At 49.4% G+C, this 17658-nt stretch overlaps 1 protein-coding gene and 1 long non-coding RNA gene across 4 annotated transcripts in view; one reads left to right on the plus strand and one right to left on the minus strand.

The window, feature by feature from the left end:
* Positions 1 to 3333: 3333 nt before the first annotated feature.
* On the minus strand, positions 3334 to 11255 carry LOC125154609 (uncharacterized). The gene is made up of 5 exons (XR_007147855.1): positions 11026 to 11255; positions 9764 to 9872; positions 6881 to 6974; positions 5060 to 5163; positions 3334 to 4338 (listed from the first exon to the last, which is right to left on the minus strand). It is a non-coding gene; the product is annotated as an uncharacterized LOC125154609 (long non-coding RNA).
* A 163-nt stretch (positions 11256 to 11418) lies between these two features.
* MEIOB (meiosis specific with OB-fold) overlaps positions 11419 to 17658 on the plus strand; it is a 28656-nt gene continuing 22416 nt past the window's right edge. Inside the window, exons 1-3 of one of the 3 annotated variants that reach the window (XM_047839135.1) lie at positions 11419 to 11472; positions 14772 to 14848; positions 16442 to 16499. In XM_047839135.1, the coding sequence (XP_047695091.1) occupies positions 14780 to 14848; positions 16442 to 16499 (127 nt within the window). In that variant the 5' untranslated portion in view covers positions 11419 to 11472; positions 14772 to 14779. Of the gene's footprint in view, positions 11473 to 13375; positions 14146 to 14771; positions 14849 to 16441; positions 16500 to 17658 lie in introns of those variants that run through there. The other 2 variants (XM_047839134.1, XM_047839133.1) reach the window with 2 other exon arrangements.

Raw genomic sequence — 17658 nt, forward strand, 5'->3', positions numbered from 1 at the left:
AAAAAGGTAATTACATTCTCTGTCAGGGCCCTTAAATCATTTTCTGCTTATGAATTCTCGAAGCTGCTTGAGATTTGCTCAGATCTTTAGTTGAGCTGGTTAAAGACAGACAAGCATGAACTTGTAATAAACATTTAAGAGTGTGGCGGCTGCCCGGGTTGGGTCAAGCGGGGTTGGAGGAACTAGGAAGTTTGTGGAGAGAATCTGATGAACCCGCACCCACCCTCCAGGCACCTCCGTCACTCCCCCCTCCAACCACCCTCCCTCACTCCCCCTCCAGCCCCCTCCCTCACGCCCCCCTTCCAACCACCTTCCTCACTCCTGCACCTGGAGATTGGTTTCTGGACCTTAGCACAGCAGCCGGGCGCTGAGGCTGACAGTGAACAGGAGGAGTCTGTGGGAACGAGGGCTGAGACCCCTATGTCAGCGTGTCCTTCCTCAGCCCCATTGATGCTTGGGGTCGGATTCTTTATTGCGGGGGCTGTCTGATGCGCATGCATAGTAGGATGGTGGGAGCACCCTGTCCTCTATGCACCAGGCGCCCCCCCCACCGGCTGTCACATCACCACGTGTCCCCTGGGGGACAGTCACTGAGCTTAGTTGGCTGGAGGAACTGAGCAGGCCATATTTGAGGGTGGGGGCCAGATTTAGCAAATGAAACTACAGGACGCTGGGTTAAAGTTGAATCTCTGCTACACAATGAATACTTTCTTTTTTTTTTTTTTTGTATTATATGTCTCAAATATTGCATGGGCCGTACTGGGTCCCCTGTATTTTTTTTTTTTAAGTTGACTCATTTATTTTGAGAGAGAGAGGGAGAAAGCACCAGTGGGGGAGGGCCAGAGAGAGGAGAGAGAGATAATCCCAAGCAGGCTCCACACTGTCAGTGCAGAACCCGCTGTGGGGCTCGAACCCATGAATTGTGAGATCGTGACCTGAGCCAAAATCAAGAGTCGGCTACTCAACCGACGGAGCCACCCAGGCGCCTCGCGAATGTGTCTTGTTAGCAGACTCGGTTCCTCGTCAGCTTTCCGGCTTTGATGGAGCCAGTGGCCAGGATGGCAAGTCCCATGGCCGGCAGCTCAGGCCGTCAGTCCAACAGACCTCAGATTACTGAGTTCTGCCAGCAGCCGCCTGAGCCTAGAAGATTCTTCCCAGCTGAGCCCTTTCAGATGAGACCCCAGCCCTGGGTGACACCCTGAGACGGCCCCGGGAGACCCCGCGCAGAGGACCCAGCAAAGCCATGCCCACCACCTGAGCCACAGAGACGGTGATGACAAATGGGCTCGTCCCAAGCTCCGTTTTGGGGCAGCTTGTAACAGAGCAATAGATTCCTCGTGCCTTCCCTTTGCACAAACGAGATCGCACACTGGCCGCTGTTGTGAGCGCTCTAAGAAACTACACACAAGAGCTGCCGGAACGAGGGCCAAGGGGTACAGACTGACGGTGCCTCCGTCGGGCACAAAGCGGTGCCCTTGTCTCCCTGGGTTTTTTCACCAAACAGTAACTTGCTGCCCTAACGGTGTGACAAGTGAGGTCGGTGTCAAGCCATACGTAACATTGAAGAAAATGTGCAAAAAGGCTGGGCCACCTGGGGGGCTCAGTCGGTGAAGCGTCCGACTTGGGCTCAGGTCATGATCTCACAGTCCATGAGTCCAAGCCCTGTGTCGGGCTCTGTGCTGACATCTCAGAGCCTGAAGCCTGTTTCGGATTTCTGTGTCTCCTTCTCTCTCTGTCCCTCCCTGCTCGCACGCTCTATTTATTTATTCAAAACTAAATAAACATTAAAAAAACCAAATAAATAAAATAAAAGGCCAGATAGTAAATATTTGCTGTTTAGCGGGGCATGTAGTCTCTGTTGAAACTGTTCAAGGCTGGGGCGCCTGGGCGGCTCAGTCGGTTGAGCGTCCGACTTCGGCTCAGGTCATGATCTCGCGGTCCGTGAGTTCGAGCCCCGCGTCGGGCTCTGGGCTGACAGCTCAGAGCCTGGAGCTCATTTCGGATTCTGTGTCTCCCTCTCTCTCTGACCCTCCCCCGTTCATGCTCTGTCTCTCTCTCTCTGTCTCAAAAATGAATAAACGTTAAAAAAAAAAAAGAAGAAGAAAAGAAACTGTTCAAGGCTGCCATTACCACGTCTAAGCAGCTCTAGATTATACGAGTGCCAGTGGGCGTGGTTGTGACCCGTTAACACTTTATGGACACTTAAATTCGAATTTCGTATCATTTCCACATGTCGTGAAATAGTCTTCTTTGGATTTCTTCAACCATTAAAAAAAACAAAAACGTAGAAAACATCGTATGGCTCACCAAGTCGTACAAAAAACAGGTGGGAGCCAGATTCAGTCCACAGTCCACTTGAAAAAATGCCGTGTGTCATTCTTTGGGATATTTATTTATTTATTTATTTATTTATTTAAATGTTTATTTACTTTTTTTTTTTTTCCAACGTTTATTTATTTTTGGGACAGAGAGAGACAGAGCATGAACGGGCGAGGGGCAGAGAGAGAGGGAGACACAGAATTGGAAACAGGCTCCAGGCTCCGAGCCATCAGCCCAGAGCCCGACGCGGGGCTCGAACTCACGGACCGCGAGATCGTGACCTGGCTGAAGTCGGACGCTTAACCGACTGCGCCACCCAGGCGCCCCAAATGTTTATTTACTTTTGAGAGAGAGAGACATAGTGCTAGCTTCCCTTCCTCCCTTGGTCCTTCTCCCATTTCATTCTGTTGCTCACATTTAGTCACCATGGATATAGTTTCTCTTATCTGGTGTTAGGGATTTCTTAAGGACAATAATAATATTTTTCAAGGGATTTTAACACCTTTACTCCATATATCTCTTGTAGCTTCTCCTTTCATTTAAATGCTTCATCCCAAACTATTTCGCATGGGTCTTGTGTCTCAAAGTTTCTGAGGCCTTGGATGTCTTAAGAACATATATTTTAAGGTTTATTTATTTTGTAAGGGAGGGAGAGAGAGAGAGAAGGAGAGAGAGAATCCCAAGCAGGCTCTGTGCTGTCAGCTCGGAGCCCACTGCGGGGCTCTATCCCACGACCAGTGAGATCATGACTTGAGCCGAGGTCAAGAGTTGGCTGCTTAATTGACTGAGCCCCCAGGCGTCCTTTAAAATTATTACTCTTGAGGTATAAATCATATATTGTAACATTAATTCTTTTAAAGCATACAGTTCGGCAGTTTCTAGTATATTCACAAAGTTGTGCAACCATCACCGCACTGTAACTGGAGAGCATTTTTATTGTGCAAAAAAGAACGCCCGTGTTCATTAGCATCCACTCCCTGTTTACTCCCACCCCCAGTCTTGGACAACCTCTGCTCTGATTTCTGTCTCTAGGGATTTGCCCATTCTGGGCTTTTCCGTGTCAATGGAGGAAACCGTCCTCAACTCTACAATCGTTAAACACCCCCTCACATCAGATCTTTACCATCTCTTCTTCTTATGGGTTATATTGTGTCTCCAAACTATGTTTCAGTCCTAACCCCGAGGACCTCAGAATGTGACCTTATTTAGAAATAGGATCTTTGCAGATTTAACCAGCTTAAGATGAGGCCATTGGGGTGACCCCCAATCCAATATGATTGGTGTCCTTACAGGAAGGGAAATTTGGGCACCAAGGGAAGCTGATGTTAAGATACAGGGATAAGATACAAGAAGTCTACAGGCCCAGAAGTACCCAAGATGGTGGAAAAACACAAAAAGTTGGAAGGAGTGAGGTGGATCCTTCCCTGGAGCCTGCACAGGGCTCCTTGCCCCATCTCCTTCCTGCACGCCGACACCCTGGCCATTCCTCAGTTCCTTGAACACAGACGGGACAGCTTGGACCATCAGGATGGGGCCACACGGGTGAGCTGGAAAAAGCCTGGGTCCCTGACAGTTTTGCCAAGTAACCCTGGAGCGTTTGCCTTTGGACTTACACGTGAGACAGAAACGTCTATCTTGCTTGCGTCTCTGGTATTTGTTGACTGTTATCTGCGGCCAGAATCAACCTCATGGGTGTGCTTCTTGCGTGGTGGCCCAGGGTTCCCCACCTGGAAGGGCCCTGTACCTGGTTTACCATCTGCTGTCGCCATCTTGAAATTCTGATTAATATTTGAACAAAGGGCTCTGTGTTTTCATCGTGCACTGGGCCCTGAAAGTCGTGGAGGTGATTCTGTTTGCCACTGGATCTGACCCCCAATAACACAGCCTGACTCTGAAGCCTGAACTCTGTCTACTTCCTGGACAGCCATTCTTTTAGTGAGCAAGTTCCAACATCAATCGTTTGTGCCCGGAGCGTCAGGGATGTGGGTTGTTTTTGCTGCTTGGTGTCCATTCGCCTTTCTGTTAGAAGGACAGCAAATTTCCTTTAAATTCAAAAGTTTGGGATGGGGGGGGGAGGGGGGGGAGGGAAGGAGAGGGGGCCCACCCTAGCTCCAGGGTTGGGCATTTGAAGTAGGCTCATCAATGCTTTCCATTCCCTGGTCATAGGGATTGATTCAGGGTGGGGTCAGTGACCCATTTCCAGCCAGTGACAGTCAGACCCAGAATCTGTATTTCATCCGTAGGGACAATGAGCTCCATAGGGGACGCAGAGAAGCTGAGACTTGGGTTTAAGCCTCCGGATTGGGTTGTTTGTTTGTTTGTTTTTGAGAGAAAAAGAGTGAGAGAGAGAGACAGAGCACGAGTGGGAGAGGAGGAGGGACAGAGAAAGAGGGAGACAGAGTATCTGAAGTGGGCTCTGTGCGGACAGCAGCCAGCTGACACGGGGCTCAAACCCAGAAACTGTGAGATCATGACCTGAGCCAAGTCGGCCACTCAACTGACCAAGCCACCCAGCCACCCCAAGAGTTTTGTCTCAACTATCCCGACTTTTACTAGAACCAGTAAAATCTACCACCAGCACCACGATCCGTTTCCTTGAAAGTCAGTTGGATTGTATTTTGTCACTTGCAATGACAAAGGCCCTAATTAACCCATAAAATGAACCCATAAAATTTTCTCAAACAAAGCGCTACCTTCACAGTGCTATCTTAATGAAACTATTAAGGACTATCCTACTCACAGGATTCTGATGCGTTGTTGTTGCTGTTGTTTTGGGGGCTCCTGTGATACAGCAGATCATATTTGGCAAAGTGACCAAGATATCTCATAGGGGCTGGGCAACTTCTGTATCACAGGGTCAGAAAGAATATATCTGTTTAGCTATAGTACGCATTTAGGTCTTGAAGAAGTACACTCAGATACACAGGGGGAAAGGGAAAGGCGATGAACAACATAAAAAGTCTTTATCCAGGGGCGTCTGGGTGGCTCAGTCGGTTAAGCATCCGACTTCAGCTCCGGTCATGATCTCACAGTTCGTGGGTTCGAGCCCCGTGCCGGGCTCTGTGCTGACAGCTCAGAGCCCAGGGTCTGCTTCGGATACTGTGTCTCCCCCTCTCTCTGCCCCTCCTCCACTCAGGCTCTGTCTCTGTCTCTGTCTCTGTCTCTGTCTCTCTCTCTCAAAAATAAACATTAAATTTTAAAAAATTAAAAAAAAAAAGAGAGCCTAGCAAAATATAAATGAAAGGATGTGATATACAAAGTCTTTTTTTCCCCTGTTAATCCATAGCTTAAAGCCTCTGAAATAATTCGATCAGTGGTTGGTATCACGTGAAATGGTGACCCCAGAGCAGTCTGTCAGTTCCCTGCGTGCCATTTTTCAACAGCATGGCATAATTATAATGGACTTTATTGACACAATAAATATGGGAGCACTGGTGGTATCTGTTTCCAGTTGTCTAACTGAAGAAATAAAGATCTTGTAATATAGACTTGACATGGAGAATTTGTCAAGCCACAATAAAATTTTGCAATAGCTCTGACCTTGGGGTCATAAAAAGACTGATCAGGAGGAAAAAATTTTTATGATCTAGGAGCGATTCCATTGACTTATTTCACTCTTCGCTGGAATGCCAAAATGGAGGGAACCGCTTCCTACTGCTGCTTTTCTAAACCCGAGCGGGAAAATCAATACAAATACTGTCTGAAGTCATGAGCTACCGTTAAGTAATAAAACACAGGCAACTTTTATTTTTAAGAATACTGACCCCGACGGGGCGCCTGGGTGGCGCAGTCGGTTAAGCGTCCGACTTCAGCTCAGGTCACGATCTCGCGGCCCGTGAGTTCGAGCCCCGCGTCGGGCTCTGGGCTGATGGCTCAGAGCCTGGAGCCTGTCTCCGATTCTGTGTCTCCGTCTCTCTCTGCCCCTCCCCCGTTCATGCTCTGTCTCTCTCTGTCCCAAAAATAAATAAATGTTTGAAAAAAAAAAAAAAAAGCTTCGGTCCAGGAGATCGTGACACATACACAAAAGTACAAACCCACCGTGTTTCCCCGCAGGGTTTGTACATTTGTGTTCATCTGTGTCCCGCCGGACCTGTCCAAACCTTTTATTTGACAGATAAGGAAAACGAAACTCGCAGAGTCTTGACCGACACCGCTCATTAGTGGCAAAGCTGAAATGTGACCAGACAGCTTGACTTTTAGTTCCTGCGATTCCTGCTAGCCCCTCCCAAACCCCAGGTATTTCGTTTTAGATACGTGCGCGAAGAATCCGCTACGATAAGAGAGCTCTGATGAGTGCAAATGGAAATTAAGCACATTGAGACCTATCTGTCGTCCTTTTCTCAGAGTGATGATTTTAAATTTTGAAACGTCTTTGGTAATTGGGGTTTTCTCGTGCTTCCTTTGGCCCGTGCCAAAATATCGAACAACACAGATAAACAATTGTGCTCTGAGCAAATTACTGAACATGTAAACAGACCTAACAAAGGCGAAGCCTGGGATTTGGACCCAGAATGAGAAAAGGGTGCTGTGCACAGCTTTTCCCAAGCACCTGTATTCTTACCTTGGAGGATTTTTGGACTCTGGGATTGGCAGACTGAGCAGGAGTTATCATCCAAAGCGGTGGGGTGCCTTCATTCCAGGGAGCTCTGAAAAATCTTTTTTTTTTTTTTTGAGAGAGAGAGGGACAGGGTGTGAGTGGGGCAGGGGCAGAGAGAGGGGGAGACGCAGAATCCGAAGCAGGGTCCAGGGTCTGAGCTGTCAGCACAGAGCCCGACGCGGGGCTCGAACTCACGGACCATGAGATCATGACCTGAGCTGAAGTCGGACGTTCAACCGACTGAGCCACCCAGGTGCCCCTCGAGGGAGCTCTTATGAAAATGTTTTCTAGAAGTAATAATGCGATGACGAACGTGATGGACAATGAAGCGAAGGCAATGGACGTAAAGACATTGTGCTCACGGGGTCACCAGGTGTCATATATCTTTAAATCTTTTTTTTATTTGTTTACTTTGAGAGAGAGAGAGCATGAGCACAAGTGGGGGAGGAGTAGAAAAAGGGAAGGAGAGAGAGAATCCCAAGCAGGCTCTACGCTGTCAGTGCAGAACCTGACGCAGGGCTTGATCCCATGAACCGTGAGATCATGATCTGAGCCGAAATCAAGCATCAGATATTCAACCGACTGGGCCACCCAGGTGCCCCATGAAATGCATTTCTAAACATAAATTCATTACCTACGTGCAAGTCTTGGGGAAATGGGCATGTTTTAGAGAAATGGTGGGAAAGAGGGGTAGCGTTTTAAACTGAGTCCAAATTCTAGAAAGTGATGAATGCCAAACTGGGGAATTGTGACTCGAATCCAGGGGTCTGCAAATGATGGCTCACAGGCCAGACGTAGCCCATTGCCTGTTTGGTAAATGGAGTTTTACCAGGACACAGACATGCCCATTTGTTCAGGTATTGTCTGTGGGTAGTTTTGTTTTGTTTTGTTTTGTTTCACTCTAAGGGTAGAGCGGAGTCATTTCAACAGAGACCATATGATCCCTTCCAGAAAAATATGGATTCACTCGATGGCGGACAGTACTGAAGGTTCCAGAACAGAGAAGTGCTGTGCTCAGTCTGGCATGGGGGTGTAGGACGGGCTGGAACAGAGAGAGGTCCGAGTCATGAGACAGGATGTCACTGGAGCCCAAGTGAGAGTGGTTGCCATAAACATGGGGCGACAAGGACAGGTTCAAGAGCCATTCCAGGAAAAACGGAACCTGCCACCTGGTTAGAGCAAAGCAGAGCAGAAGACGGGATTCAAGGCTACCTTTGAGGCTCTGAGCTCCGGTTACTAGCTGCACATCTGCCACAGACCTGGAAGACCAGCGGCTGGCCCGGGGTGAGCGTCTGACTTTGGTTTTAGCTCTACATCCCTGGTCCCTCGGGTGGGGCAAGCGCCTGGGACGTTGCTGATGTGCGGCTGGAACGTGAGAGGTCTGTGATACAGTTCACGGCAATGCCACTGGTAAAGGTATGTTGCCATGAGCTAGGAGGGGTTTTTTTTTTTTTTAATTTTTTTTTTCAACGTTTATTTATTTTTGGGACAGAGAGAGACAGAGCATGAACGGGGGAGGGGCAGAGAGAGAGGGAAACACAGAATCGGAAACAGGCTCCAGGCTCTGAGCCATCAGCCCAGAGCCTGACGCGGGGCTCGAACTCACGGACCACGAGATCGTGACCTGGCTGAAGTCGGAAGCTTAACCAACTGCGCCACCCAGGCGCCCCGTAGGAGGGTTTTAACAGGTTGTGCGTGTCTGATGTGTGCACTGTGATATAAAGTGGCCCGTGACAGCCCTCCAGAGAGGTGCGCCCTTCGTGATGTCACAGCAGGAACTTCCTGGTGGGATCGGCTGAGGGGCAGCTAGAGTGGGCTCCAAGGACCAAATGTGTCAGTTCTCCCCTGGTGTCCCCTCCCTCAGCGCACGTGGACATCAGGCACGGGGAGCACAGAAGGGACACACTGCCAGGCGCAGCGGTCCCTGTGCGTGGACTACAGGCACTACGGGGTGCCCAGCCCGCTCACTGCTCACTTTACCACGGAGCATTGTGCACCTGGGGCCCTCATAGGTTCTCCAGTCCCTTCCGAGTTCCACCTGGATTCCGGCTGCCTCCGGTCAGATGTTACTGTTCTGTTTCTCCTCTCTGCTGGTGGAACAAGTCAAGTTCTTTCCGGCTTGGGCCACCCACACTTGAGAAGGGATCTGTTCTTCCCACAGCCCCCTGGATTCTGACTCAGCAGTTTGTATGGATCTTCCCCAGAACTTTCCAGAACGTTCTTGGGCTCTTGGTGCTTGGGCTACTACTCTGGAGTTGCTAGTGCTTTGTTTTCTCATGAATGCTCTGCCTTCTGATGCTTCTTCAAACCTTCCCGAGTCCTGCTCCCCCCAAATGTGCTTTCACTCTCCTCTCGTTTGCCCCAGCAGCCCCTAATCACCTTGCATTGTCCTTGAACCCTATCTAGTTCTTACCGTCCCATTCATGGGCTACCTTGCTCCTCTTCTCCAGACAAACGTGTGCAAAAATGTACACAAATATCTGTAAGCGTTAGCACATCTAGAATCTACTTAAATGTTGGCTGGTCCCTGGATGGAGACAGGAGTGGGGAGTGACACTAATGATTGATCACTCAGTATTTCTGCACCCGGGACGGATGCTGTAATTACAGGATCAACTTCAGAAAAGTTATTTTGTTGTTAAGTATATTAAAGGTGGTGTTGCAATTCATTAAAATAATTGCCAAGCTTTTCCTCCCGATTAGTAAGTGTAAAGTTGATTACTATATATTTTTCCTGTCACTCCTTTGTGACATACTCCTAAGATGGTTTGACAGCTGGCATGCTCTGGGGAGGCGACGGGCACAGCCTCATACCATTTCTTTAGGCAGACACGCAAGCTATCTTACCTCTGACCTTTGTTCGCTCACCCTTGACTCCTCCATCAAGTGGCAAGCCTAGGCATTCCTTGTCCTTGCTTCTGTTCACATCCATCCAAAACGCATTGACAAGTCAATTCTGTTGTTAAGAACAAACCAAGTTGACGGAATTGCTATAAAAAACGGATGAAACGAATTCTTTTCGCAACAAGAGGGTCCCAATCTGATTATTAACATCAAACAACCCCACTGTTTTAGGCTCGTGTTTCCAAGCAGCGTGTCTTATGAAAAGCCTTTTGTGTCCTAGGCTGACTATGCTCGCTTAATCTCAGATAGCTTTCAGCGAAAATTAATTTACTAAGATATGAAATATACAAACAAAAGTTAAAAAAAAATGTGACTCCCCTACTGAGGCTCAAGTGAAAAATGCTTGCAAACTGTTTTTATACTTTCTTTTTTTCCCTTTAAAGTTGACTTAAAATGCCAGTTCATTCTTTTGGAAAGATCACGGTATGTTCTTTTAAAGACAAAGACTGGAGAGGAAAACGGACAATTTTAAAAAGCTTTCTCTATTAAATTTGATATGTTGGGCATGTAGGTACTTTATTTGGCTTTTGATTGTTATTTGGGAAATTAAAAACTAACAAATGAGGAAAAGTAAAAGCTATGTTGGGATGGTAACATAAATTTGCCTCTGATGTTGTATTTTTCTTTTTCTTTTAATTTTTTAAATGTTTATTTATTTTTGAGAGAGAGAGAGAATGAGCAGGGGAGGGGCAAAGAGAGGGAGACGGGGAGAGACAATCTGAAGCAGGCTCCAGGCTCTGAGCTGTCAGCACAGAGCCCCGACACGGGGCTCAAACCCACAAACTGTGAGATCATGACCTGAACCAAAGTCCGACGCCCGACCGACTGAGCCACGGTGGTACAGTAAGCACCAAAGTTGCTTCTCCTTTTAAAGGGAGAAACTCAACAACTTCAATAATGGTACACGTGGACGAATTTAATAGCTCTAGCTGCTGGATCTTGACTCGTTTGCCCCTGGTCAGTACTCTAGTAACAATAATTCGTTTATGAGTCATTACACTAAAGGGATTTCCAAATGGTGGTAATGAAAATCACCAAGAGCCGGCAATTTTTGTCCGGCTCACCTGAGCCCAACAGCCGGCACCCGTAGTGGCCCACCCGGTTGGCACCTGTGCCCCTCCCCCACCCGACACGCTGGAGACAGCGCCCGGGGGGGGGGGGGGGCTCCCTCCCGCGGCCGCACCCTCAGGCACAGGCACGCGCACCTGCAGAGCCTCGTCCAGCCGGTGTCGGGACCCTGGGACTTCTGCTGGGCGCCCGACGCGCGTGCGCAGGCGCCCTACCTTCCGCAGCCCCGCCGCCCCTGCCCGCTGTCCGGGCCGGCGGGGACGGAAGAGCCGGGGGCCACGCACGCGCTAGTCTCCCGGAGCCCCGCCCCTCACCGGACGCGGTCGGAGCGGGACCTCGTGGCCCTCCGGACGGCGGAGGGAGCGGGGCGGGGCCAGAGCGAAGGGCTGGGCGGAGCACGCGCCAGGGTGGAGGGCGCGGCGAGGCGCGGGGCGAGGGGGGCGGGGCGTAGGGCGGGGCGAAGGCCGTTAGGGGCGGGGCCTGCGCTGAGGGTCTCGCGGCGGGCGGCCGGCGCCGCGTGCTGTGGAGAGGCGGCCGAGCGAGGGCAGGGCGGGCGCGAAGAGCCGCGGGGCGCGGCGGCTGAGGTGAAAGCCGCGGTCGCGCCCCGGCCGGCCTGGCCCGGGCGCGTGGGGCCGGGGACGCAGGGCACTCCTTGGGACCCCGAGCGCGCGGACCGGCGCGGTCTGTGAGGGGCGCGCGCGCGAGGGGCCTGCGGCGACGCGGCGCGCGGGGCGAGTCGGGGTTCCAGTCGCGCGGCTCTCATTTCCTTTGCTTCCCCCTGCGTGCGGGGCGCGGCCTTCCGAAGCGGGGTTCGCGAAGCCAGCTGGCCGGAAGCGCTGTGGTCGCGGCGAGGGGACTCCGCGGCCGCGGGTCACGGAGGGTGGCCGGCGGCGGGGCGGCGGCGGCGGCGGCACCACTTACGTTGGCCCCGGGGCTCGCTGGTCGGCGCCGCGCACCTGTGCCCCGCAGCCGAGCCGAGAGGCGCTGTGGGGACGCGGCCGGGCGAGCTGAGCGCGGCGCCGGCGTCGCGGCGCCGACGAGGGACGCCGAGGGCGGGCGGGGACGCGGGCAGGGCGGCGGGAGCGGTGTTCTCTGGAGACCGGCAGGATGTGCGGAGCCCGTCTCGGGAAGGACCGGGGGGCTGTGGGGCTCCTCAGGGGGCCGGGGTCGCGTCGGGGGAACTGAGCGGTTTTGGGGGGGCGTGGTCTGGCAGAGGCCGGACGGGCTGGACGTTCCAGGGCTGCACCTCCGCGTTGGGACGGAACTCCGTGCGTGCGACCGAGCGAAGTGTTGAAGGAGTTCTCTGTGGTGTGGAGAGGGGAGGGAGGGGGAGGCAAAGGTGGAGGTAGGGAGGAGTAAGGAGGTCAGGGGGAGGGAGGAGGGCGGAGAGGGAGGGGGAGGCAGAGAGGGGTAGGGAGGTCAGGGTCGTGGCGCAGGGCAGGGCGTGGGCAGGATGGGGGAGGCAGAGAGGGGTAAGGAGGTCAGGGGGAGGCAAAGGGGGAGGTAGGGAGGAGTAAGGAGGTCAGGGGAGGGAGGGGGAGGCAGAGAGGGGTACGGAGGTCAGGGAGGTCAGGGTCGTGGCACAGGGCAGGGCGTGGGAGGGATGGGGGAGGCAGAGAGGGGTAAGGAGGTCAGGGGGAGGCAAAGGTGGAGGTAGGGAGGAGTAAGGAGGTCAGGGGGATGGAGGAGGGAGGGGGAGGCAGAGAGGGGTACAGAAGTCAGGGGGAGGCAAAGGGGGAGGTAGGGAGGAGTAAGGAGGTCAGGGGAGGGAGGGGGAGGCAGAGAGGGGTACGGAGGTCAGGGGGGCAGCGGAAGCCAGCGGATTCAGGAGGCAGTTGGGAGAATGCGCAGGGCCGGGCTCGGGCGGTTTGGGATCAGTGCCTCGAAGGACAGGATTTGGTGGCGGACGAGTCTCAGTCTGGGGCCGGCTGCACCGCCCCGCCCCTGGCACCCAGGCTTCCCCAGTAACACACCCCTTCTGGGCTCGGAGAAAAAAGTCAGCGGGGTGTGTGGCAAGGGCCCGTCCCCCCCTCTGCTCCTGACTGTCATCCTGGGCCTCAAATCGGCTGACTGTGGCCTGCTCAGAATTGGGGACGATGGGACGATGGCCTCAAATTCAGAGGGTTGGTAGGGTTTGTCCTGAGGGCCCGGCTGTGAGCCAGACGCCTTGGAGCCAGCAGTGGGGCCCAGGGCCCAGCCAAGCCCTCACCAGGCCTGAAACAAGGGGCCGGAGGGAGGTTGCCTTTTATTTTTCCTAGTTGCTTTTGTTTATTTATTGTTAATTTTTAAATGTTTATTTTTGAGGGAGGCACAGAGCACGAGTGGGGGAGGGGCAGAGAGAGAGGGAGACAGACTCGGAAGCAGGCTCCAGGCTCCGAGCCGTCAGCCCAGAGCCCAACGCGGGGCTCGAACTCACGAACTGCGAGATCACGACCCGAGCCGAAGTCAGAGGCTCAAGCGACTGAGCCCCCCAGGCACCCCGACGATTTTGTTTTTAGAAATCATCTTTCATTGACCGAGTTTGCCTTTTTATTTTTTAAAAGTAATCTCTATCCCCAACATGGGGCTTGAACTCACAACGCCAAGACCAGGATTCGCATGTTCTACTGCGTGAACCAGCCAGGCGCCCCAGAAGGTTGCCCTTTGAAAGTGGGAGGCGGGCCCAGAGCTCAGGAAGGGGAATTTGGGAGATGGGGGGTGGGGCAGCCCGAGATTGTCATGCTGTGTCTGATGTCCGTAGCGTAGAGCCAGCTCGGAGCAGGCGCTCCACAGCTGTGCCCCGTGGCATTGCCACCGTGTTCCCTCTACCCTTGCCAGGGATCCGGATCCGTGGCCCTGAGGCTGTACGCATCCAGTCCTGCATCTGACCCTCTGTTTTCACTGCTGCTCTGAGGCTCCTGGGTGAGGGACCAGCTCCCAGCCCGGCCCGTCCTGATGCAGGGCCTGTGGCAGATCAGACACAACCTGCGTGTGTTGAGTAAATAAGTGAAATCGGATACATCTACCAGTTTGGTGCAGCTGACAAAGGTTGCTACGCTGACACCTCTTACAGTACAGTGAGTGATGACCCTGAGGGAGGGGCCACCATCCGATATTTTGATATCATCCATTTGATATTGAGTGCTTTTTATGTGCAAGGTAGCCTTGAAATACACTCATGAAAATCTCTGAGGTGCCGTCCTTCCCTCATGGAGCTTCCCATCTAGAGATGCGGGTAAAACACTACCTCTCCCAGACACAGTGTAACCAGATTTGAGGTATTTACCAACAGCGTTTGCTGTATTTCCAAAAGTAGGATTTATGCTAATTAATATTTAAGTCTGCAAGTGTCCCATTGAATCATCTTTACCTGCGGGGCGCCTGGGTGGCGTAGTCGGTTAAGCGTCCGACTTCAGCCAGGTCATGATCTCACGGTCCGTGGGTTCGAGCCCCGCGTCGGGCTCTGGGCTGATGGCTCAGAGCCTGGAGCCTGTTTCCGATTCTGTGTCTCCCTCTCTCTTTGCCCCACCCCCATTCATGCTCTGCCTCTCTCTGTCCCAAAAATAATAAACATTGAAAAGAAAAAAAAAAAAAAGAATCTTTACCTGAAACTCTAAACTTGCAGGGTGCTCAAAAATTGCTAAATTTACATGTTTTGGGGAAGTGAAAGTTAAAAATTACAACCTAACTATATCATTCAAAACTGTAAAAGGACTTTTGGAAACCTGTTTTTTACAGGTTTGATCTGTACTGACTTACGTATCGCTGTTAAAATAGAAACTTTTCCCAAAGACTGAATAAAATATCTGAGGCTTTCCTAGACGATTTTTTAAAATCTTGGCACTTTTCATGGTTTTTTCAGTTCTTTAATTTATGCATTCAAGGTATGTTTTCTAAAATGTAGGTAAAAGAATGGCCAACTCCTTTGCATCAAAGACCTTCACGGCACTTGCAGATCTGTATCCAAATATGGCTAACCTGGTAGGTTTTAAGATCTAGTGGTTTGGGTCTCTAATGAAACTGTTTGGTAACATTATATTCCATCAACATTATTGACTTGACACGTGCTTATATAATTGACAAGATACTCACTGCATCAGTACCATTATTAGATATTAGGTACCCCTAAACTGCTTTGAATTTATGTCAGCGACATGAAAATTAGTCTCTCTTTTGGTCAGAGGGTAGGACATTGTAGGTATGATTAGCAATGGTTCAAAATAATCAAGTTTAGTTGTATTGTTTTAATTAAATATTTACTAACAGCTCCAATTTAGCATAATAAAATTAAAACATTTTTCCTCAGCAAGATCTATTCTCTGGCCAAACTGTACTTAAGTTATACATTTAAATACTTATCAATAGGCTCCTTCCATGACCTAAAGGTACATGACAGATATAGTTGTGAAATATTACGTGACAATTCATTTTTTACTGAAGGGCTGCAGGGGGAGTCCATCATTTCAAATATACGAAGACTTATTTAGTCAAACAAAATCTAGATGGAATCCTATTATCGTAACGTAGTCACACCCCCTTACCTTCCCTGCCCTAGCAAATCTGTTGTTTATATCTGGCATTTACAAACCCGGTTTCTTAAAATGGGATTAAATTTACTTGTAACTGTAATAATGTGTAATGAGAAGTTTGTTAATGTTAAAAAATAATTGTTGCTGTTATAGTGTTTCTTGAAAGGTAAGCTATTTGTTCATTTCCTCATCGGTTAGAAAGTTGTACTCGATATTTCCATTAGGTGTATTTTTACAACACAATTTGGTGAGATCTGCATGCATATGGAATTTAAGAAATAGCAGTGTGTCTAAATGTAGTGAGACTAGTTAATAGCTCAGCTAGAATGTGGTAGTCTTGAAAGTTTGAACATATTTTAAATGTAACAGATTATTGCAGGGTTAAAATCAGCTGCTAGAATTAGTAATGTAAGTTTAGATTTATCTTTTCAGGAAAACATTTTTATTTCTTAAAGTACTTTTTCAATTTTTCTTTGGTAGTCACTAAAGAGAACGTTAAAATGTTTAGGGAGATGTTAATATCTTTAAGGTTAAGATCTAGGACTTCAGAGCATAGATTTATTAGGATTAATATACAAGTTTTGTTACAACCAGATTTATATTACCGTTTAGCATGTTTGGATTACAAAGCTAAGCAATTTTATGTGGCTTGTTAGAAAGTCCTATATTAAGGAAAGCTTTGAAGACCGTGGCAAATAAAACTGTATATACATGTGTTTTGAATGAATTCAGTAAGAATGGATAGCAATGGGCAGTGACTGCGCTCCAGTCACTTGCTAGTGATTGAAAGTAAAGTAGAAACTTGCTAAGTATTAAATGATTATATTTGCAGTGGCAGTTAACTGTCTTATTGCTTCGTACTATTCCTCGTGGAATTGAACATTTATGAAGTTCTTTTAGATGTTTGTCTGGAGTAAATATATTTAAATGGCTCCTAGTCAAAAATGTTTGTTAGAGCCAGTAAAATATAACAAGTCCATGAAATTAAATTTACCATCTACATCTGTGTTTAATATTTGTCTTCTATAACTCTTTTGTTTTTCAGAAAATAATTGGTATAGTTATTGGGAAAACAGATGTCAAAGGCTTTCCAGACAGAAAAAGCTGAGTTCTGGTTGACTCTTTGCTTCATTTTTCATCAAGTGTGGCTTATGACTGCAACAAAGTATATTTAAGTTATTGAACCTCTCGTGCCCATTGAACTCCTTGAGGGCAATGGCCATGCTCTCTATTGTATGGTAAAGTACTTGATTTAAGGCCATATGTGGAAGGACGTTAAAATCATTTTTAATGACATGTACAGCTGTGTGGCCATAGTAAGGACTCTACCTTAACGATCACTCTCAGCCTCAGAGGTGCACATACACAGGTACAGCTAAGACAGAGCATGACAAAGGACAGGGGTTTTGAGCACGGATGTGTCATGATAGAGTCGTGTTGAGGGAGAGAAGTCCAGCAGCACATCTGCATGTTTATTCAACCAGACCACCCAGTGGAAAAAATCCATTTTTTGTATGCGGAAAATACAGTTACCTTTGGTTTTAGTGGTTCTCACTGAGTTCTTTGACCTGTGTAAAGCTTTTAGGACTATGATGGGGCGCCTGGGTGGCGCAGTCGGTTGAGCGTCCGACTTCAGCCAGGTCACGATCTCGCGGTCCGTGGGTTCGAGCCCCGCGTCGGGCTCTGGGCTGATGGCTCAGAGCCTGGAGCCCGTTTCCGATTCTGTGTCTCCCTCTCTCTCTGCCCCTCCCTCGTTAATGCTCTGTCTCTTTCTGTCCCAAAAATGAAATAAAACGTTGAAAAAAAAAAAAATTAAAGCTTTTAGGACTATGAAAACATAATCCAAGACTAAAATTAGATTTTCAAAATCAAGTCGTTTTCAAACTATTGTAGGTGACACAGAACAATACCATATAAAATGCCAAAACTAGCGACGCATTACTGTTAGCTTTTCAAACATCAGTGCTGCGTGTTAAAGGTTGCAGTCTGAGTGCTTCTGGACCGTTGGAGGGAGGTCAGAGCTCTCATTAGACAGAAATTTTGTTTGAATCACTTGAGTAATTATGCCTGTCTTTTTTTTTTTGACTCATGGTAGCTTTCTTTTATTTCATGGAATTAAAAAAAATTTTTTTTTAACGTTTATTTATTTTTGAGACAGGGAGAGAGACAGAGCATGAGTGGGGGAGGGACAGAGAAAGAGGGAGACACAGAATCGGAAGCAGGCTCCAGGCTCCGAGCACTCAGCTCAGAGCCCGAGGAGGG

Source organism: Prionailurus viverrinus, chromosome E3, assembly GCF_022837055.1.
Source record: "Prionailurus viverrinus isolate Anna chromosome E3, UM_Priviv_1.0, whole genome shotgun sequence".
Classification (NCBI taxonomy): domain Eukaryota; kingdom Metazoa; phylum Chordata; class Mammalia; order Carnivora; family Felidae; genus Prionailurus; species Prionailurus viverrinus.